This window comes from Panthera tigris, chromosome C1, assembly GCF_018350195.1.
Source record: "Panthera tigris isolate Pti1 chromosome C1, P.tigris_Pti1_mat1.1, whole genome shotgun sequence".
Classification (NCBI taxonomy): Eukaryota; Metazoa; Chordata; class Mammalia; order Carnivora; family Felidae; genus Panthera; species Panthera tigris.
The window spans coordinates 153,467,849-153,490,730 of record NC_056667.1 but is presented as its reverse complement, the minus strand read 5'-3'; the positions used below and the strand labels follow the sequence as shown (position 1 = coordinate 153,490,730).

The 22,882-nt window shown below is 40.2% G+C and overlaps 1 protein-coding gene across 1 annotated transcript in view; it reads right to left on the bottom strand.

Moving 5' to 3' along the window:
- Window positions 1-15,507: 15,507 nt before the first annotated feature.
- CSRNP3 (cysteine and serine rich nuclear protein 3) overlaps window positions 15,508-22,882 on the bottom strand; it is a 75,751-nt gene continuing 68,376 nt past the window's right edge. The window contains exons 3-4 of the mRNA XM_007074633.3: window positions 18,976-19,272; window positions 15,508-16,572 (exon numbers count right to left, since the gene is read on the bottom strand). Of these exons, the coding sequence (XP_007074695.1) occupies window positions 15,508-16,572; window positions 18,976-19,272 (1,362 nt within the window). The remainder of the gene's footprint in view (window positions 16,573-18,975; window positions 19,273-22,882) is intronic.

The following is a 22,882-nucleotide window of genomic DNA, read 5'->3' as shown; positions in this document are numbered from 1 at the left end:
ATCAGCCCAGAGCCTGACGCGGGGCTCGAACTCACGGACTGCGAGATCGTGACCTGAGCTGAAGTCGGACGCTCAACCGACTGAGCCACCCAGGCGCCCCCCCAAACAAGTTTTTTAACAATGAAATTCAAGACAGCTTTGAACAATGCCAGCCTCCTTATTGTGTCTCCCCAGGAAAGCAGCTCACTTAGATATATCAATTCTGCTGTGTGTGTGTGTGTGTGTGTGTGTGTGTGTATGAGTGTGCTTGTGTGTATATCTCATCTATCACCTCAAAATAGTTTTAAAACTTAGATGTGATACAGAAGTTTAACAGATTAAAAGGTTTAAAGCAGTCATATTATTTTATAATCATAAATCCTAACACTGAACTTTTTAAACACCCACTGAAGATAAATAAATATAAATTCCGTGGCTGAGATTTCCTTTCGTTTACCTTGATACTCAGAAAATAAAATCTACTTTAGCAGCATTTAAAAAAATGTTTTTTTTATTATTTTTTTAATGCAGGCAACTTAGAAGTTAAGCAGGATGCGTCCGTGCGGTATGTCCTTCCACTCATCTTCCGAATCTAAGACGTTCTGCTAGTTGGCCAGTAAGGGGAGCCATCACAAAGTAATTACAGACACATGCCAACCATTTCTCCTAGAATTCAAGTTTGTGAGGGTTTTTTCGAATGCGTATCTTGCTCTTCAGTGAATTTTCTAGGTCATCACTGACCATGCTGGCGAAGCGGCAGGCCACCAACGCCGCAGAAAAGCTCAGATGCTGTGTTGTTTCTTTGGAATCTCTCTTTCCCCAGGTCCCATGCTGTTAGAAAAAGCTTCTATTACATAGGATCCAGGCCAAAGGCTGTGATCTGAGTCCTGCTGATGCTCTAATGTCTGCCCCTGTTCAGGTCTCTTTATTAACTCCTCTCACCCCTCCAATAATAAATGGAAATTACATGTTTCTTTCAAGTCCACCTACCCACTCCTTTCAGGAAAAGCCATTTGTTCCCATGCACCTGAAGCTAATTCTCACTTCCTGCATCTTATCCACTGAACCAACCCTCTGCCCGGCCGCCTCCTCCCAGACCCCCCTAGATGTCATTTTACCCCTTCTGGAGGTCTGAGCTGGTGTGTTTGGGGGCTTGCCCAAAATGAAAGAATTCGAGCATTGAGTTCTCCATGGTATGGTATTGCTGAGTATTGTTTCAGACACCTAAAGACATGAGGGCAAGCGTTTGAGTGTGGCACCTAGCCAAGCATAGTTGTTTCAAGAAAAGTCAATAATGCGTATTACAAACATGTTTTGGTGACCAAACACAGCCTCCCAGCTATAGGTCTCCCCTAGAAAAGTGAGGCAATTATCTCAATCAGTCAAGTGAAAAGGTCTATTTATGCTTCAATTCTCTGGCTAATTCAGGCAAAAGTAAAATTTTCATCTGAATGATCTCAGTAATTGGCTTGCTGCTTTGCTTTACCAGTGAGAACTTGACAAAGAAGCAGGGTACTGACAGGGTGGTGGTAATCATAGGGAACTTGGGCATAGAAAACATCTATGAGAAAGTACATTACTGGAGATTTTGTTGGGGAATTCCAACAAAGATAGCTCCTAACCGTAGGGATGGTAAATATATGTATTCATTTTTTTAAGTTTATTTATTTATTTTAAGAGAGATAGAGACAGCACAAGTGGGGGAGAGGCAGAGAGAAATGGAGAGAGAGAATCCCAAGCAGCTGGAAGCGAGGCTCAAACTCAGGAAACTGAGATCACACCCTGAGCTGAAAACAAGAGTTGGATGCTTAACACACTGAGCTACCCAGGCTCCCTTATGTGTTCGTTTTTTAAATCTAAGTTCAGATTTTACATTGATATCTTAACTGCTACATGTCTTCTTTTCCTCCTCCTCCTCCTCCTCCTCCTTCTTCTTCCATGTGATGGGCATGGAGATTTACCACCCAAATTCATATCAGGGCTGACTTATCTCTCTTTTGGGGATGACCTTAGCTGCAGAGAGATGCCTTGCTCAAAAGCACGCCCTACCTGAGGTACTCACATCCAATGACTGATCATGGCAGGGACATAAAGATCTAACATTTTGGGCTCATTACAGAACAACTCCAGTGAGCGATATTGGTTCTGGAGCTCCCTGTGAGTTGGGCTGAGGCTTCGTCAGACCTGCGTCACTATTCAACATATCCCTCTGTTCGATTGCTTTTCATCCTTGCTCCCACAGGTGTTCATACCTAATAAATATCCTGCATGTCAATCTCCATTTTAGAGTCAGCTTCTAGAAAACTCAATCTGACATTTGGTACCAGGAATGGTCCAAAAAATCAGTTAATAAGATGGAGTTTTGGAGTTGCACTTATCCCTTGGCTGGTAATGTGGATTCCTTAACTGATGCTATATGGAGCATAGACATTTCCTTCCTAAAGTAGTAGGCCAATGGGGATGATAGAATGTAAAACAACAGAGGATAGGTGGTGACAGATAAGTGCTAAAAGCAAGGAGGATGCAATTATAATGAGCAACAGAGTTAGACTAGCAGCCGAGGAATCCTGACCCACAGAGAGTTATGGAAACAGTTAATAGAAATTGGTATACCTACAAAGTAGATGGGCAACCAACAGGGGATCTTTTCAGTTTATATCAAGGCATAGCTTCCTTCCACAGGGTGAAAGCAGAAGTGGACCCATTTAACATGACCCGTTGGGGAAAACTGCGCTTTCTACCCTACCATTCTATAGGGTCTGCCAGATTGAAGATCCTGTTCTCAGGGCACACTTTTATTAGGGGGCTAAAGATTCCCACAGTACTTAAGCTCCTGTTGCTGCCTGGGCATTTTGGACAGGGAGAAGAATCACCGTCTTGGTAGAGGTAACCGACCTTGATCATCAAGAAGAGGTAGGGAAGATGTTCTACAATGGGAGCCAGAAGGAATAACCATTTAGATGCCTCTTGGGTCTGGCTCATACCACTAGGTAAGCCACCGAGACCAGAAGAAGTGGTTGCTGAAGCTGAAGAGAATGTAGAATTTATAGTGAAAGATGGAGATGATGAGTATCAGTTCTGGTTCTAAGACCGGCTAGAGTGGCAGGGGCTGTAGTTTATTCCACTAACCAAACTCTTCTAAGTTTTCCAGAATCCTGGAAGACCTGCTTACTGAAATTTAAATGAAGCAGGGGATCTGAGGGATGGAATGTGGAAGACATAGAGCTATGCCAGCTTCAAGGGTTTCTCTTCAAAGAAGGACTTTCCCAGCTTCTGAGAGTGCTCCTCTACTATAGAGTGCCAAGTCACCCCAGAGCACTCCCTTTCTGGGGTGGACTATACCCAGTGACTGATTGCAACTCTCTGTAACGGTCCCGTCATTTTCAGCCCACCAGGCTCATAGGAGCCACTTATGCTCTGTAGCAACCCAGTGCGGGTAGCCGGGCTGGGGCTTTGTCGGGTCTGCATCATATCTTGATTTCTCCCTCTTCCTGATCTGCTTCCTGCCCCTAGCTTCCACAAGTATTGCTCCCTAATAAACACATGGCTTGCTAACCTCCATCTCAGCATCCATTTCTGGAGAACACAACCTGCAACACCTCTGAAATGTTCCGTCCTCTCCATCATACTCTTTTTTCTCTATATATACAGGTTTCTCCCACTCTCTGAAAGTTCTACGTCATTTCTGTGAAAGACCTATACTAGTATCTGTTTTTGATAACCAAGAGAACTCTGAAGAGGTATTTGATTTTATGAAATGGCAATTACTTCTTCATGTCCTGCCATTCCAGGTTATGAAAGGTTTCATGGGAATGCTCTACTTTCAGATAGCAGGGGAAACCTGTATTCTCCTCTAAACAAACACTTATTCACCAATCTTATATCTTTATTTAAGCTCTGGACTCCTATTTCCTTCTGTCATTTGTTACGTTCATTAAGTATTCCAGGATCAATGCAACGTCCAAGAGTAACATGTCTTCCTTCTTGCTAACTTCTGTAAATGATATATCTATGCTCTTAAATCTTTTCTCTTACTTCACCTACAGTATTTAAACTCATAATCTTGTTACTCTCTCACACCTAAATAGGCTTTGAAATAACTGACCTTTTCTTCACCATAATCACCAAACTTCTATCCTTGTTTGTCTAGAGGGACCCTGTCTGTCTTGTGCACCATTGCCCCCTCATTCTCTAGCACTGGGTTCTGGACAGAGTAGGTCCTCAACAACTATTTTTTGAAGAATAGGAACTGCAATCACTACAGAGATTTTTACTCTGGCATTCCCATCTTCCCAAACCAACTATGTACTGCAACCACTCTGATTCCATGATATTTTTAGATTTTCTTATTTCCCTAAGGATACAAGTCAGATTCTTTGGACTGGTCCTTAGAGCTTTGTAGTATCTGAATTGATTCTCATCTGATTGCTCATTTGTTCCAAAGGTAAATCGTCTGTTCTTAGCAATGTCCCTCTGCTCTGCACAGAAGGGGGTGACTTGGTCCTGACTCAGACTGAACCATAAAGTAGAATCTGGAATGTCTCTTACCGGCTTAAATCTTCCCTCCCCTTGAATCTAACTCCTTCTCCTCTCTTTCAGCCAGCCATCTTCCCCTCATCCGAACTCTTATAAATGCACCCTTCATTATTGTACTGCAAATATATCAGGAAACATTTTAAGTATCTATTATGTTCCAGGCACTAAACTGAAAGCCAAAGATATGGCGAGTAGAGACAAATTTTCTGTTCTCAAGGAGTCCTGTAGAGGGAGTAGGTACATAAATGAGTGCAGTGGGACTTGAAAGGAAATGTCTGCATTGGGTATAAAATAGCAGGTAATCCAGTCTCAGAATCAACAGAAAGGAAGACACATTTGAGTTTTCTCTTGAAAAACAAGCAGACGGTCATTAGAATTATGCTGTCAGGATAGGGCTGTGGGGTGTATGTTCTAGACAAAAAGGGCGTGCTGAACAGAGGCAGTGGTGAAAAATGGAGTAGCAGACAAGGTCTAAGCAGTCTGTCTTGTGGGCAGAGGAAGGGTTGAGAAGCAAAGAGAGTTTGATGGGGGTACCTGGTGGCTCAGTCAGTTAAGCAGCCAACCCGATTTCGGCCCAGGTCATGAGCTCAAGCCCCGCACTGTTAGTGCGGAGACTGCTCAGGATCCCCTCTCTCCTCTCTCTCTGCCCCTCCCCTGCTCGTGTTTTTTTTGTTCTCTCTGTCTCAAAATAAATGAACAGGCAATAAAGAGAGAGAGAATTTGATGAGCGAAAAGGGTGGAAACACTTGTACCCAAATTTCAGGCGACCTTGTGTTCACAGTTTGGATTTTATCTGGTGGCAGTGAGGAAGGACGATCACAGGAGATACTTTAAGTAAGGGAGCAACACGATCAAATTTGAGCTTGTATGATGTTCATACAATCACGTATTATTGCACTTTCAAAAATATAAATCTAGTGTCCAGAAGTAAGAAAACAAGTTGTTTGAGGACTGTGACTTGCATACAATAGACAAGGAAGGTTCCATTTTCTCTTCGTTCTATTGCCAATAGAAGGTTACCTTAATTCAGCATTACCAAACAGGTAGCATTTATATGCACCTATGTGTACACAAATAGCCTAAACACCAAATCAAACAGATTCTGCTTTAAGCAAAGTGAAACAAAACTACTACCAAACAGGTATATTACAGGATACTACTTACAGGAGACTGGGTTTGTCTTTGTCAAAACATCCTCCCAAATTTCATTTGTTTACACATCATTACTTGATGAAGAAGCTGAATAGTTGAGGAGGAAAAATGTTGTGTGTCTCCACTTAGGGATCAATCAAATAAAAAGTTAACACATCATTGAGATGATAATAATGTAATAGGCCATTCACAGGAACTGGTTTCACACAACCTTCAAGACTGTATCTGTTACACAGAGGGAGGTATTATGTGTTTTGTGACAGCTCACTATGAAAGAACAAAGGGCTTACATGACATGTAAAAGAATGCAACAGTAGATACAACTTAGAAACCGGTTTTACTCTGCTGCAAACAAATGGACAAGATATTGTACAATATATAATAAAAAGTACAGCATAATACAAGTGCCACTAATAAAAGAAACTTAAGGATAAGACTTAAAAATGCTTATTTGTGATATATATATATATATATACACACTGCAATAAAAAGCCACAATAAATACACGAATTTCCATGTCATTCATAATAAATACTGAAAATATAAATACAGAAGACTACATCTAATATGAATAAATTATTACAACATAAGGTCCAGGTTAAGTTCTGTTGAATATTATTGTAGCTTATTTAATATACCCTTTGGCATCTTTGATGTTATAACTTATACACAAGAGAAATCAATCTAGAAACTGTGTGACACACAATATGACGTTTTAGTGTAAAGTGATTGTATGTATGAACTGTTGTTTGATTTTTTTCCCTTTCAACCTTTCTAAGTGATTAAATTGGACATAACAGTAATAAAATGTCTATTGAAATACTGTTGAAGTTGAGTAAAAGTCGTAACAGAAATCAACTAAGAGATAAAACCAATCACAATGTCAAAAAATATGTTACAGTGAGTTTACCTCGCTGAGTTTTTAAATTGTTTTTTTGTCAGCAAAAAAACAAAAAACCAAACCAAACCAAAAAACACTCTCAAAAGACTTCCCTTGTGTAAAGACCATTCCCAATGTCCGAATGGTTCAACACAGACTGAAGGATAACACTCAAGTCCTTTGGATTATTTGATCTACCATTACATTCAGCTCACTCGATTTCACCAGAATTTGCAAATGTTCCAAATTTCTATGGCAGCTGGAAAGTGGAGACACAGTTGACATCTACGACTATGATCAAGATAAAGATACTGCAAAAGGTGCCATTTGTCTACGCAACCAATCATACATATATATTTTAAATGGGGAAAATGCATTTTTGACCAATGTCAAATGACCTTTTCCTATCAAATTGATATACCCTGTGACACTGAGGGAAACACATTGAAATAACAAAGTGCCATTTTCTGCATTAACAGGCATTAACCAGTACATATGTATTAATAGTTCTATCTTAAGAGGCTATTACACCAGAAATGCAATAAACTAAAATGAAAGCAGATCAACTTTACTAAGACACAATAAAGGCTGAGGTTCTTAGGAACAGAGTTGTAATCTACAGGTTTTTAATTTTTTAAACTATGTCTGTACTGTAAATGTCTAGCATTTATTTTACATCAAACACTTTTGAAACATGTTTCACAAACTACGCCTCAGACTTATTTCCATAGAGGTGTCTAGAGTCAATTAAAACATGGGCCAAATTATTCAACATTCTTTACATAAACATTCTATAGCTTTTTTTTTTTTTTAAAGCAAAAAGGGTTATTTCCCCTAGTAGTTTTTGTGGGGAACAACCACACTGATGTGGCTGTCATTTCACAAGAGCATCCGAGTTGGGGAGATAAGCAGCTGTATCTGGATTGAAAAAAATCCCATGGAGAAAAGAAACATTGGTTTCAGGAGTGCTCCTCATCTTCCAGTTAGTTCTGACTCTGAGTTGGAAACAACTCTGAGCAAACAGAAGATGCTCTGAAAGCTGCAGTGCTTGGGTGCTTGGGTCAAGTGATGTAATCAGGAAAAAAAAAAAAAAATCACCCTCCTCCCAGACTCCTCCCTTCGATTTCAGGCCTTGTCAAGGTGACAAACTTTTAATTCAGAATTCTGCTGATCCCTGAGAAGGCAGGCAACTATTGTTTAAATAGCACAGGGACAAAGGCTGGGATCAAATGGTGGCTGAGTAATTCTCTGGAGGCATTTTATGCCACAGCAGACTCTCCAAAACTAGTCACATCTTCCCCAGAAGGAGTGGAAAAGCTTGAGATTCTCATTTGTCATTTTAGGGTAAAGAAAGATTAACAAGAAGGTACTTATTTAGAAGCAAGAAGGTAGAAAATGCTCACTTATGTAATTGTAACTTCTCAGAAAATTAAGCAAGTCAAGTCATTTGGTCCTAACTCTGATGTCTGTCACTGGGGATCTGAAATAGTCATTTTCTTGACATTACGTCCTGACATTACGGCAATGGTGAACACAGATAAAATAAAAATAAAATAAAAAGAAAAAACAATGACTGTCATATTTGTTGGAGGCAGGTTATATTATTGAGCATTGTCTCAATACTCATATCTGTAGTTTTTAAAAATCTGATTTCTTGGGAGACTTATGGAGTCATCAAATACAGTAATCATCAAAGTAAGGGAAAACCCAATGTCCTTTGAGTCTGCCAGTACAATGGCCCAAATCACCACAACTGTTGCCAGGTGCCTAGCCCACAAAGACTGGCCAAGATATTTTCTTATTGTGAGAAAAACCCAAGAGAACTGGATTGTGTTGCCAAGGAAACCGCTTTCCCTAGAGATGTTAAGAATAGATGGGTATCTATCCTGTGGGGCATGCCTGAATGACAGTCCTCCCTGGAGAGAGATGGATGAGCCAGATGACCTCAGGAGACCTCTTCTAGTCTCAGGACTATAAAATTTGAAGAATACACAAGAATCTCAAACTTTTCATTATTCAGATGCAGTTGGCCATTGTGAGTATCCTTGAAAAGATTAAACTAGTCTAAGATACCCATTTAGCATGACTAGTCCCTAATGAATCAAGATTCAGACCATAACCTTTGGCAGTGGAGGCTATTTGATTATGGCACAAAAAAATTCACTGTGCCAACTACTAAAATGTAAAATCTATCAAGTTCAGATATTATTTGGGTATCATTACATCATCTGAGGATCAACACTTAATTAAAAAAATAACCTCAGGCAATTCATTTCTTAGGTTTTGATATTTAGGTTTTCCCTCTTTAGGGGAATTCAGATTTTGGTTTTATTTTATTCCTTCTTTTCCTTTTATATTTAAATACAATTTCAAAGTGGCATATAGATCTTTGAATTTGTTTTAAAGATGGGTGGCTTTCTTTGCAGCTAAGAAGAAAAGCCTGGTGACCGACATAAAAAGGAGAAGCAAAACAAAATTGGATAAATTATGTTAAAGTTGAAAAATTCTACCTAGTTTTTAATAGGTTTCCCATGTAGAGACAACAGCAAAACCATTTTTGGTGGCCACATCCCTGACAAGGGTGTTTGTGGTCTTACCTAGCATGGCAGTAAGACTTGATAAAGATCTCTGGTGACAGAAGCTCCTGGATAATTTTTAAAGAGATATTTTCTAAATCAGTTTCCTTCCAAATACTCATTGATAAATAACTTTTAAGATCCTCCCAAGTCAGATAAAAATATTAGGAGAAAGCCAAAAGCAGAAGGAAAGGGATAGCTAACAAAAAAGTTATTCCAAAATTACAACTAGAAGCATTCAATCAGGTCACATAAATTAACTTAGACGCAGGCAAGGCAAATTTCTACCATAAATTTGTCTTTTCCTAAATCCTTTGAATCAATATACATTATCTTAGAATATTTAAATGGCCTCATACATGTCACTAAAATGAGTTATTGAACTGATTTGATTATCACTGTGGTAGTGAGTAATCCAAAGAAAGGAATGACATCATTAGCACATTCAATGCAAATATTGTCCAAAATAAATTCTGTCATATTCTCTTGAAACTTTAGTTCTGCCAGAAACTTATGAGATAAAATAAAATGACACACTAGAGTTGGCTTTTCTTGAATTATAAGCAAGTATAAAGTATCAAAGAAGAAACAATTTTACCCTGTATGTATTTATCACGAGTGAAAGAAAGTAGTCAACGATATGACTTACATTTTTGAAATTACTTCATTTTCCATGAAAGCTACATGTACCTGTATTTACTAAAACTCCAGGCTATATGTTAATTAGATTACAGTAATTGCATATAAAGAATGAACTGTTTTAGGCTTTGAATCTGGTCGTATTCACCTTCCTGCTTCCAATTATTCTGTCTGAATTACCACCGTCAGGCAGCGCGCCAAGTTAGATAGACTGACCCCAAGACCACTCACCAGGCAAAACCCAGGTCATACCAACTTTTGAATGTGAATTTCTGATAAGAAAGAAAACAAACGAACCCCCTCCCCCACTTTCACTGGTTGGTTGGAAGGGGGTCTCATGGTCTAGTATGAAAGCTGAGAGCAGTTGAAGTGAAACTTAGAAGTGACTATTTTAAAAAGTCACATTAAATATGCAGATTTGACAGGTAAAATATTAAAGAGCTCTTTTATTTCCATATTCATCACTTTTGACAATAGTCTGTCAGTCATTTTAATATAAAATGTGTCTAAATCTTAAAAATAGTTTCTTTAGCATATTACAGCTCAGTGCTTTTATTTTTTAAAGCAAGCATCAAATGATTTTTAGATAGGAAGACGTAATCGATGAGGTTGGTGGACAGCCCATATGAACACCAACTGGCCTCTGAGTTTCCACATTGTCACTGTCCCTTCTAGGTTTCAGGCTGCCATCTGCCATCTAGTTTTCTGGTTAAACTTCTAGCTGTTCAGCTTTGCTGAAACTTTATGGTTCCTGGGAGACACCACCACTTATTTATTATGCTTATATTCCATTCTCATCCCGCCCTGACACTTTCATAATTTTAGTGGGCTTTTAAATTGCTGATATTCAGTTAAATTAAGTCAATTAAATGCTTTAATGGTACAGAAAACATCTGTTGAGCAGTGGTATTTGTGCAAAGCTGTGGTATTTGGCTTAGGCATATGAGTTACTTGAGCACAAGTTAGCAGATCTCAGAAAGAATAATGTAATCAGAAGTTGCAAATTTGTGTTAGAACTAAGAGTGATTAAGGCTTTAAACTTCCCATGTTGGTTGTGGTAAGAATACATAGCTCTGGTTTCAAACTACAGTCAAGTCTTGCCTTTGAAAGCAAGAAGGTACTTCCCACTCAAGGTTGGTATTTTATACACTGACTACAGTAATGACTCTTCTGTGAGAGAATAAGGAACAGATGTCGTTTTTAGTCCTATCTGGAGAAATGGACGGCTTCATGGTACCTTTTTGAAAAGTAGTCTCTGACTTCTGAGAATGTCCACTTTCCACCTGCTGGCGATGGTTTTGTAACCCCAGCTACAAGTGAGGTGGGTTGAATGACCTCTCTTTTCTACAGGCTATACAAGGCAATACCTTTGGAATTTGGAACTATGGTTTTGCTAATTTTTTAAGCTGTATATAAATAGAAGTAAAAGTGATTGTGTTCCACATCATTGTCTCAAAGTTTTCCTGAAATGTTTCCTGGTTTATGTATGAGTCAACCAGCTCTTGAAACTATCTGGTAGGAGTTTGCTAGTATAAATTTAGTCTCACTTATAGAGACCTAACACCGAAGAAGCAATTAGCTGAAAATCTCTTTTTCATTCGATTCAGTTCTTCTAGCTGAGTCTATTTAATTCAGAAATTTCGGATAGGGGAAGAGGAAAAAAGATCATCCAGTGAGTTGCATTAATTTAGGAAAAAGAAGTATCCTTTTAGTTACAGTTTGCACACAATGAGACAAGAATTGATTTCACTTTTTCTAAGATCACATTATAAAAGCACACATTAAAAGAATTACAGTGAGGCTTGATTATTTCATGCCACTCCTCTTCGTCATCATGATCTCTTAGAATGTGGAGTGTTTTACCTCCTCTTTTTACCACTTAGAACACTTCTTCTAACAGTCAGCATTCTATAAATATTTGTTGAAAGACAGAGTTGATACTTAGTAAATTCTAAGTATTAAGACCAAAGGATTATAAATTTGTGCAATATCAGAAGTTTGATCAAAGAGCCAATGATGTATCAAACTTATAGGGAATAAATCATGATGTATTTTCCTGTTTAATGATAACCCAACCAGAATTTTGCCTACAAGTCACCTGTTAGAGTGCAAAAATATAAAGAACCACTTATCATCTCTTTGCTTCTTGATTGTTTTGTGGCCAATGTTTCTATAACTCCTAGTTTTTTTTTGGGGGGGGGGAAAGGGTTATTGCTGGGCCATATATGTTTGTGAAGATCTTATGACTCTAATAAATACTAATTTCACATTTCATATGTGGCTGGAGCACTGGGAAAATATAGTTTTATCACAAAGAAAAGACTGATTTTTGAAAAGTACCTATATTACCCAACTAACAAAAGACACGAACAAATTTTACTTATGTCTTAATAATCAAGGACTAAGAGATGGGGGGTGGGGAATTTAGGTTAATCTCTTTCAGTGATTCTTTCTCCCAAAGGAAACCTAGGATGACAAAGGAAAGGCAAGCTGCTCCAGCCACTTGATTTGCACATCAATCTGGCCAGGATTATAACTGGGATTTAAGCCCTAATAAAAAGTATAGGGCTGATGCTAAAACAACAGGACCAAAGCACGAAGCTTTGCCATTGGCAGGGAACAACTAAAAAGCTGTGTGTCAAAAAAAAAAAAAGACAATAATTTGGTTAGATATACTACGGGGGAAATACAACAGCTGAAGGTCAGGTGTCATTGTGTCTTAGTATAAAGATCTTAAGTATCCCAACTGGCTGCATCTAGCTTGATCCCCATTTTAAAAAGCTTAGAAAAAACGGCAGCGCTCTCCTGGCATGTGGGCAGTTTTTGTTGAATAGAAGGGCTATTAATGGAAAAAAAAAGTCAGATGGAACACTGTGCTCTCTCAGCTTTTCTGGGAAAGGAAGTAACAATGAAACGATTCCATCATTAGTATTATATGCAACTTTGACCCAACATTTTCAAACTATAGCTTTACAAATCATCCTCTTTTCTAGACCTTATTTTTAGATCATAAAACCCAATCAGATTCTAGGATGGGAAAAACATACAGCATTCATTACCGGCCATTGCCTAAAATCTCTCATTCTCCAGGGTGTGATATACATCTAGCGTGTGTTTGTGTGAGTGTGTGTATGTGCGTGTGTGCGTGTGCATTTGTGTTATAAGGGAGTGTTTTAATAGGTAATTTGTGTACGTAGTTTGTGGGAGATGTTTAGGGGTTAGGTTATACATATATGTGAATCTGGAATGGAATTCATGTTTGGAAGGTTAATCCTTCTGTGCACAGTGACTTTCAACCCCAATTGGAAAAAATAGGGAGAGAGCTCTGATTTTTTTATTTGTCCGTTTCAAGGTTAAGCATCCTTTTGGAAATGAAGCTACAAAACAGAGACCTAGCCAAACATAAGCAAGTAGGCGTCGACCTTCCAGTGAATATAAAGCTGGACTAAATTAAATATCTATCCTTTCAGAAACTGGACTGACATTCTACCCTTCACCTTTGCCCCACCCAGAGTCACTTTTTCCCCATTCTGCCACAGTCTGTGTTCCAAGAAGCTGACTGCTTCACGGGTAAATCCTTCAAGGGCTTGTAGGGTCCAGCAAATACAGCACGTGTGATTTTTTTTTTTCACATGCCTACATGAAGAACAATAGGCTTTTGTCATTTTTCTTTGGGCCGGTGCTCTTTAGATTGTATTGGTAAAAGAAACAATTTTGGAAATCAAGCACTAAAAAGTGTAACTTTGTAGACAACATGAGATACACTACCGAGATCGGAGCTAAACTCAAACTGATTAGCCCAAAGGGCTTATCATTCAAAAGGAACATCCCTGCCCTCATTACTGCTACTTCCGTAGGGACAAACCCAAAGTTCCTTTAATGTTAGTATGAACGGTTATAAATTTGGCCCTGTGGTGGGGGAGAGAAAGGGCAGGAGCCAACTGCACATTGGAAGAGCTACCAAGTAAACATGTTTTCCCCAAATCAAGTTTTAGTAGAAACTTTTCCATTGGAGGACTTTCTCTAGATCAAACATTTTTAAGTTCAATTAAATAAAATAGTAATTTTTAAGGAATCGAGATCTACAATATATTTATATCCCTATTTCTAAACATCTAAATCTAAAAGACATAAGAATTAGCGATGCAGTCACTGAATAGCAAGGCATGTCCACATTTCAAAGAGGCAGAAAATGTGAAACGGTGTAACAACAGAAGGTCAAAAATATGAAACGGATTTAGCATAGTCATATTGCATTGGGGAAAAAAAAAGGTAGAACACACTATTTAGTTACCTAAATTAATGTACAGGAAAACGGGATCTTAGAAGTCCTCCGACGAACCAAGTGCAGATAATCTAAAGGTGGGGAGTGCATGTTTTATTTCTATCTGTCCCCTTTAATAAGAGAACGTGAGGTAATTAGGAAGTATTCAATGCATTCTGGACTGTTCTGCTAATTGTCCCAGGCAAGAGAAATCAAAATGCTTCAGAAAAGTAAGGCCTAGTTGAGTATTTGGGTAGAGGCCCCCCCTTCAATCGGCTAGTCACTAAAAGGAAATCTCCTTACATACTCATCTTGTAGAGATGGATTGATCACGCTGTAGAAAAGGCTGGTTGCTGAGGATGTGTCTCTTCCATGTTTCCTCTGCCTCCTCTGCTTTTACCGAGTTAGGTCTTCAGAGTGGCGAAGGAAAATAGGTCATTTTCCCTTCATAAAGTTATCATTGGATGATTCCTCTATATTAATTCTATGAACCTTATAATAGTTACAGATTAAAAAAATTTTTTTCTAAATTTTTCATCTCAAAGAGTTCTCAGTCCCCACCCCTCACAAGGTACCATGAAGGGGCACTAAAGTGCATTTTGATGTAGGGGAGTAGAGTTTAAAGGTGCTGTGTCCAAGCTAAGAACCAAGATGATGCTGTTTTAAAAAGAAAGGCAATTCCTTCCACCTCCATCTCTGGAGTCAACTGAGGGAGGGCAGTGAACTAGACCCTCACCAGAGGATTGTCCTAACTCTTAACTTTAGAGAAAACTGTGTAAGGACCTGCACATATAGACTCATTTATTTGTCCAAAATAGCAAAAATAGGCCTATTTCACCCTTAAGAAAGTATTTGCAAATCTGATCAGTCATGATCATAAAAACGTGAATGGATTCCAGATGCAATCCATGTGGGCATGCTCAGTGGTGCTAACTATGCATCTTCAGCTTAAAAGAACATGCTGCTGTTCATTTTCATCAAAACATGACTCCTAACTACCATAAATAAAATACACATGGAACGATTAACTCTTTTTCTTACAGTAATTACTTTTACATTAAAAAGTCACCGTCATCTTCAGATTTATCGAAAATTAGGACTCTAAATCTTATTATTTCCCAGTCTTAGTCAACAATCTTGCACAGGCCCGATAATCCAGAACTTGAAGCTCTGATCTACACAGCTTGGCAGGTTTCACACAGTTTGACAGGTAGGCAACTGTGAGATATGCTTTTTTTTTTTTTTTTAATTAGCATTTTCTATCAAAACAGTCTGAAATCTTTTAAAATCCTCACAGAGACTGTATTTGTGCAACGCCACAGTCGTGTGGCCTGAAAGGAGAAAACAAAATACAGTCTGGAAGGTTCACCACAGTCCGGGTTTTCTTGGTCCTCAGTTTAAACAACCATGGGCCCAGGAAATCCAATTAAATACAGTGCTTTTAAATAAGAGAAGAGTTGGTCCTAGAATAATTTACGCTACTAAACAGGGACGGTCTCCACCACGGGTGATTTGATGCACTCTTCGTGCAATCTGCTTTTCTCCGCCAGGCTCAAAGAACTTTCAGCGGGGTGCTCGGCAATGTGACTGTCACCATTCAGTGTAGAGACAAACCCTTCCTGGGAGGGGCCTTTCAAGTACGAGTGAAATTCCACCTGCGGATGACTGGACCTGTGCTCGGGATACAAGCTACTGCAGGGCACGCCGCCGTCACTCTCCGCAGAGGAGCAGCACACGATGACCGAGGGGTTGGTGGCGGGGTAGTGGGAGGGGCCGTAGGCCTCTTCCGCTTGCCGGGCATAGTCCACAAATTGCTCCGGGGTCATGGTGTAAGGCACCAGCGACAGGGTACCGTTCTTAACAGGATCTCTTTCGGCATAGCTGTCGGAGATCTGGTTAGGAGTTCCTGGAATGTGGCTGTCTATTTGGTAATACAGGGTCGACGAGTTGGCATAAAAAGAAGCGTTTTTTGTGTGGCTCTCGTGAACCGCCGTGCCGTCGGAATAGCAGAGGACGGAAGGAAGAGGCACGACTTCCGCATGGGTCCCCAAGCCTTCCACGAAGCTGTCCCCTTTCTCGTCGTCATCGTCGTCGTCGTCGTCGTCCTCCTCCTCCTCTTCCTCCTCCTCCTCCTCCTCGTCTGACTCGCTGGGGGCCAAGCTCTGTGTGCTGGAGTCGGTGACGCCGCTGCAGAAGCTGCTGCCGTCCTCCTCCTCCTCCTCCTCCTCCTCTCCCTGGCAGTCTAGTTCCTCGGCCGACTGCAGGTGCAGCACTGCGGCCTGGGGCTCGGTTTCAATCTCAAAGTTGTCCGCGATGGAATACTCTACGGAGTGCGCGACGGGGCCCATGGAGCTACTGGGAGCGCTTATCTCACCGTGGCAGCCGTTCAGCGCGGGGATTTGCTGCTCTCGGTTTTTCTCCAGTTCAAGTTTCATTATTGTGTGCAAAAAGTGAGTCCGGACACGGATAGGATTAAATTCAATTCTACCTGCTGTGTTACTACATCCTTCTTTAGTGCAGCCACATGGGAAAGACATTCGATCCACCTTGGAAGGAAGAACACAGATTAGCCCCACGGAACTCTTACAAGCCAAATAAAAATCCGGTACCTCCGGGCAACCCCTTCGAATCTGGGATTGCTTAATCCCACTTGTGCCGGAACCAATGACAATGAGACTGCAAAGAGACTTTGCAAAGGGGAAGTGAAGACTTCAAACGTAACAGTTAACCTATAGCTTTAAAACCTATATTCAAGATACAAATGTGCTATGGTTGTTTAAGTGTGGAGTTTTAGTTCATTGACCCAGCCCGTGCTTCCTTCTTTCTCCATTCTCCCCTCCCCTCCTCCCCTCCCTTCTCTCCATCCGATTATTTTTGCTCCCATTTTTTCCAAGTCCATTCTTTCCCCCAAGCTCCCTTCACTTCTACTGCATGCCGGCTCACATGCCCACTTTAAACTACACAAACTTACCCCCCTGCATCCCCACCTGCTATTTTTAATCATCTAAATTATATGACATTTTCCATACTAGCCATCCCCCCTCCTCTTTTGCTTATTATAAAATGAACTCTTTTGCCTGCGGTGTCCAGATTGACACCACTTAGTATCACGCAGCCTAATTCGTTCTCATTGGTTTTCTTTTCATTTGTTTGGATCCTTGGTACATGGTGCACGAATGTGTACTGCAGGGCTGTGACAGTCATGCACATTTATGACTGTGACTAGTGGACCCATGCATTTAGGTCCTGGATTTCCCCCACTCCTCCCCACTCCAGTAGACTATAAGCTTCTTGAGGGAAAGGGATGTTCATGTAATCAATATCCCAGAATGAGAGACACTGGACTCTGCCGCCTGTTTGCATTCAGCTAGCGTCACTGGACCGAACTCGTCAGTCAGGTGATAGGCGGAGTTATCAGCAGTCCAAGGGCACTCCTAAGATATTACCAATTAACCTATATGCTGACCAGAGCACAGGCACCCAGAAGAATTTGCCCTGCTTGCCCCTTCTCCAGGTGCAGGGAATCTCCTTTACTACAGAGGAGAAGGCAGGCTCCAGCAGTCATCCTGGATTCAGTAAAAACTAGAGGCAGAGGTCAGAGCCAGATTCTATAGCTTTTTCTTACTCATGAATTTCTTCTCTATTAATCCACCTTAAGCAACTGTTTAGCTGATGACAACTATCCTCTCTTTTTGCCTGCCAGAGTGGCTGTTCTTATCAAAAAAGCCAAGTTTCCTCGTAAAATAAAGACAACTAACTAATCATGGGGCATCAATGGTATAGATGTATGGGAACTTGAGAATCTAGTCCAGGGGTTGGTAAAGTCTTCTTTTGCATCTTTTCTTTTCTCTTCTTTCCTTTTCTTTTCTTTTTTCTTTCCTTTCCTTTCCCTTTTCCTTTCCTCTCCTCTCCTCTCCTTCCTTCCCTCCCTTCCCTTCTTCTTTCCCTCCTTTCTTCCTTTCCTTTTTTCCTTTCTTGCCTCCTTCCTTCCTTCCTTCTTTCCTCCCTCCCTCTTTCCTTCTTTTCTTCCTTCCTTCCTCTCTCTCCCATTCTTTCCCCCCTCCTTCCATTCTTTTCTTTCTCTTTCTTTCTTTCCTTTCCTTCCTTCCTTCCTACCTTCCTTCCTTCCTTTCTTCTTTCTTTCTTTCTTTCTTTCTTTCTTTCTTTCTTTCTTCTCTTTCTTTCTCTCTCTCTCCCTCTTTCTTTCTTTCTCTTCCCCCTTTTTAATAAAGGGCGAGAATAAATTATCTTAGGCTTTGTTGGCTATAAAGTGTCTCTGGCAACTATTCACTGTTGCTGTAAAAACATGAAAACAGTCATGGACAACACCAAAACAAACAAAGAAACACAAAGTGACCAGGCTTCACTAAAATGTTACTTATACAAACAGGTGTGGCAGGCCCGATTTGGCCTGTGAACTATATAGTTTGCCAAACTCTGATCTAGTCCAGCCCTTTCACTTGAGACGAGGAAACCGAGCCCAGAAAGTTTACCTGACTTGGCAATTTCACAAAGCTGGCAAAAAGCAGAGCCAGGAGTAGAACTCCGTTTTCTTAACTCCCAGTCTTGTAATTTTTCCACCAATGTATGCTGCCTCTCACCTACCACCATTTGATACCCCATAGTTGGATCAGAAAATACAAACTCAAATGTCAGAGATGTCATGATCAGAGTGCTTGCGAAAACCCACAATAAGCTTAGTGCAATAAATGAATCCAGGAGGAAATAATTCTGATCGACTTAGCTACGGTCGATCTCACATTGTGTTTTATACGTGTCAGCATCTTATGTATACCCATAAATGTCCCTGAATTAGTTTTTCTCCCTTGAACCATATGTCTTGCCTTGTCCCAAAGTTTTTTTCTATATGTGAGAAACTTCATTGTCTGTCACATGGGGGGTGGTGTATAATGTCTCATCTTTGGAGTCCTTGAAATCCAAGTCCTTACCTGGCACTTAATGCCTGCCAGGCTGCAGGTACACGTTTCTGGATCACAGAACACTCGGCAGTCACAGCCACAGTCCTCCCTCGATAGACGGATGGCGCGCAGCTCATGCTTTTCTTCCACATCAATCTTTTTCACCCCAGAGGCCCGCAGCAGTGCTCTCCGTTTTTTTGTTGGCAGGGGTTGTAGAAAGAAGTACTCATCTACCTCCGTGTTGTCTAAATCAATATCATCATCAGAAATGTCATCCACTGTAAGAGTGCTAGCTTCTTCAGATTCCACTGTGCCATTCTTGGTCATCTAGAAATACAAAGCAGCAAATAGACTTAGCATCGGCAGGGGCTCAACTCCCTACTTTTACACTTGATAAGAATAAAACTATTATAATTCTTTTAATGTTTACCTATTTTTGAGAGACATAGAGTGTGAGCAGCAGAAGGGGCAGAGAGGGAGACACAGAATAAGAAGCAGGCTCCAGGCTCTGAGCTGTCAGCACAGAGCCCGAGACAGGGTTCAAGCCCACGAACCATGAGATCATGACCTGAGCCGAAGTCGGACGCTTAACTGACCGAGCCACCCAGGTGCCCCAAGAATAAAACTAGTATAAAACATCATGTCCCCGTAATCCATAAATGTTTGTGGGTCATATTATTCCCTTTTATTTTTCTCTTTAGAGAAGTCACAGGAAAGAAAAAGGAAGACATCCAAATGATAGGCTTTTAAATGTACTGGTAACAGAAGACTTAATTGGAACTTTTAACCTCCTAATGTAAGGAGCTATAGTTGTTAGAGTTTTTAGCCAGTACGATGTGAAAAAGACCAAAGGTTACAGAGGCTCATCAGTGAAAGCTATCTTTAGACTCGGTTCGTGATGGACAGCTCTGATGGTGGAATAAATGTGTCCTTGTTCAGAGGTGATAGCATCTTAGTGGAAGCCACTGCCACCTAAATCAGCAAACGTGTCCTTGAAATAACGACTCTGTCTTTTGGGCACCAGCAAAACCATGAACTAGGAAATAACATTGTGCTGCACTGTGCTATTGGGATTCCAAACATGGTCACTCTACAGAACATTCCAAGAATGAGGGCTTGATATGAAGTCATCAGTCAGGTCAGCATGCTATCCAAAAGACAAGGAGCAGAGGGCAGTGCCGGCAGGCTCTCGCCAATGGGCAACTGAAACAATAAACTTGGCCCTCAAAGGAGTTCATGTGAACCCATGCCCAAAGCAATACCTTCTGCATCATAGCTCATGTGGACACCTATGTCTCTTATACCCATAACTATTCTGCTTCTATTAATATGTCCGTTCTAAATGAATTTCATCCATCAGTAAACCCTGAATCAGTATTTTACTTCTCACTGTTATATCAGCACACTGAGATTCCTTCATAAAGAAGCACTTAGAAACAGACGTTTTTCTCTGAATAGGAGCAAGAAACATATCCTGAGAAGCAGCACAGGAATAAACGTAGAAGCTCTGTAAGGGCTTATTTTAAATATAGAGGCTATTTTGATTCTTTAATTTTTAAATTTGTTACTTCATAAACTTCATTAATTGTAATCATCACCATGCTATTATCTTAACAACAGTTCATTTATTACACAGTTAAAATACTCTGGTGACATCAGACATCATTCTCTTGTCTTCATAGGAAAAATTCCAACGTTTAGATAAAAATATTTATTATTGACCAAAAATCACAAACCGGAAAACTCTGAATACAATAAAACATTGGTTTGTGAGCATAATTCATTCCGGAAACATGCTTATAATACAAAGCACTTGATAACAAAGCGAACTTCAAGAACCACTGGCTCAGGTGTGGTCATGTGATGTCCAGCGTCACGTACTATTCGTATTGCAAGACATGCCTCATTCATCAAGTTAAGATTTATTAAAAATGTCTGCTCGTCTTGCACAACATTTGTAGAACAAGTTACTCTAAAACAGGTAGAAGACTGGTCTTTGCCCTCAAGAAGAGGAAACAACCCAGTAGCAAGTATGTATTAAAGTCTATTACAGTGGGTCTCTAAACTGCGTTTTTAAAAGCCACTAATTATATTTTTCTGAATAATTCAGAGCTTAAATCTGTGTTCTTGCAAAGATGGGCCTCCCCCTTTATTGGGTTTTGTTTCTCAGTGTGATCTGCAATGCATTTCCTTTGTTGGCATTTCTTTATGTGTGTCTTGGTTAAGCTGTTTCCATGTTTCTGTAATGTGCTGTACTAGGATATTACTCTGACTGATTGCTATTATCATTTTTGTTAATTCTTATTTGCTAACAGAAACAGCTTTCTTCTGTGAAGATCTGATTTTCTAGGAGATTCAAATGCGTAATTACCTAGCACATACTCAATCTTCTGTGATAGGTAAAGCTGTATTAACAAACAAGAGGCATTACTTTCCCCATCTTGTCACCTTGTGTCATTTAGATTTGTTTTCACTAATTCTTGGCCTATGTGAACCTTATCAAGATTTGACTCCACAGCCCATGGAGAACACCCAGGACTTGGTTAACGTGACTCATTTAATATTTCCTTCCTATTTAATCTCTGTGTTCTTAAACTATGCTCCCTTGTGTAAGTGGTTAACATCAAAAAATAATGAAAACACTTTCATTTTATATCAACAGAGTTTGATTTTTTAAAAATATAAATGGCTGCTAACATATCAATGAAAACTGTTCGGGGAACATGAATTACCAGTTGGAATCTAAAAATTTTTAAAAATCAAACTATAGATGATGATTATTCCAAATAGAAGTGCTCTTAGAAATATGATCTGTGTCTCTTATTCCTATATATTTAAACTACAATAAAGAATTTCATTTCAAGATAAAAATTCAATTAAGAATCTAAAACCTCTTCACACAGAGCTACATACTGTTTTCACTTTTGTTGAGGAACCCACAGGGGCCCTAATCCAGATTTCAAAATATCATTTTTTTATTAAAATTTTTTTTCTTAATGTTTATTTACTTTTAAGAGAGAGAAAGACAAAGTATGAGCAGGGGAGGGGCAGAGAGAGAGGGAGACACAGAATCCGAAGCAGGCTCCAGGCTCCAAGCTGTCAGCACAGTGCTGGACGCGGGGCTCGAACTCAAGGACTGTGAGATCATGACCTGAGTCAAAGCCGGACGCTTAACTGACTGAGCCACCCAGGCGTCCCTCAAAATATCATTTTAATGTTGAAGTGATCTGGCAAGGTTTTCTCCTCACCTCCCCACTGTCATCTCTGCCATTTCTCTTTAAAAATTTTTAATGTTTATTTATTTTTGAGAGAGAGAGGAAGAGAGACAGAGTGTGAGTGGGGGACGGGCAGAGAGAGGGAGACACAGAATCTGAAGCAGGCTCCAGGTTCTGAGCTGTCAGCACAGAGCCCAACGTGGGGCTCGAACTCACAAACTGTAAGATCATGACCTGGGCCAAACTTGGATGCTTAACCAACTGAGCCAGACAGGTGCCCATCTCTGCCATTTCTTTTTTTTTTTTTTTTAATTAAAAAAAAAATTTTTTTTTAACGTTTATTTATTTTTGAGACAGAGAGAGACACAGCATGAATGGGGGAGGGGCAGAGAGAGAGGGAGACACAGAATCGGAAGCAGGCTCCAGGCTCTGAGCCATCAGCCCAGAGCCCGATGCAGGGCTTGAACTTGCAGACCGCGAGATTGTGACCTGAGCTGAAGTCGGACGCTTAAACGACTGAGCCACCCAGGTGCTCCCCATCTCTGCCATTTCTAATGAAGATTGGAAATACTCAAGTTCATCCTAGTCAGTTGCCTTCTCTCCCCTTCCTCACAGTTTCTGGTGTGGTATGTAGTCATTGAGAGACACTCTGCTTCCCCAGCCCCTCTTGCACTCTTATTCATTTGCTCCTTTAAAACCCAGGCCAAACCTACTGAGTTTAA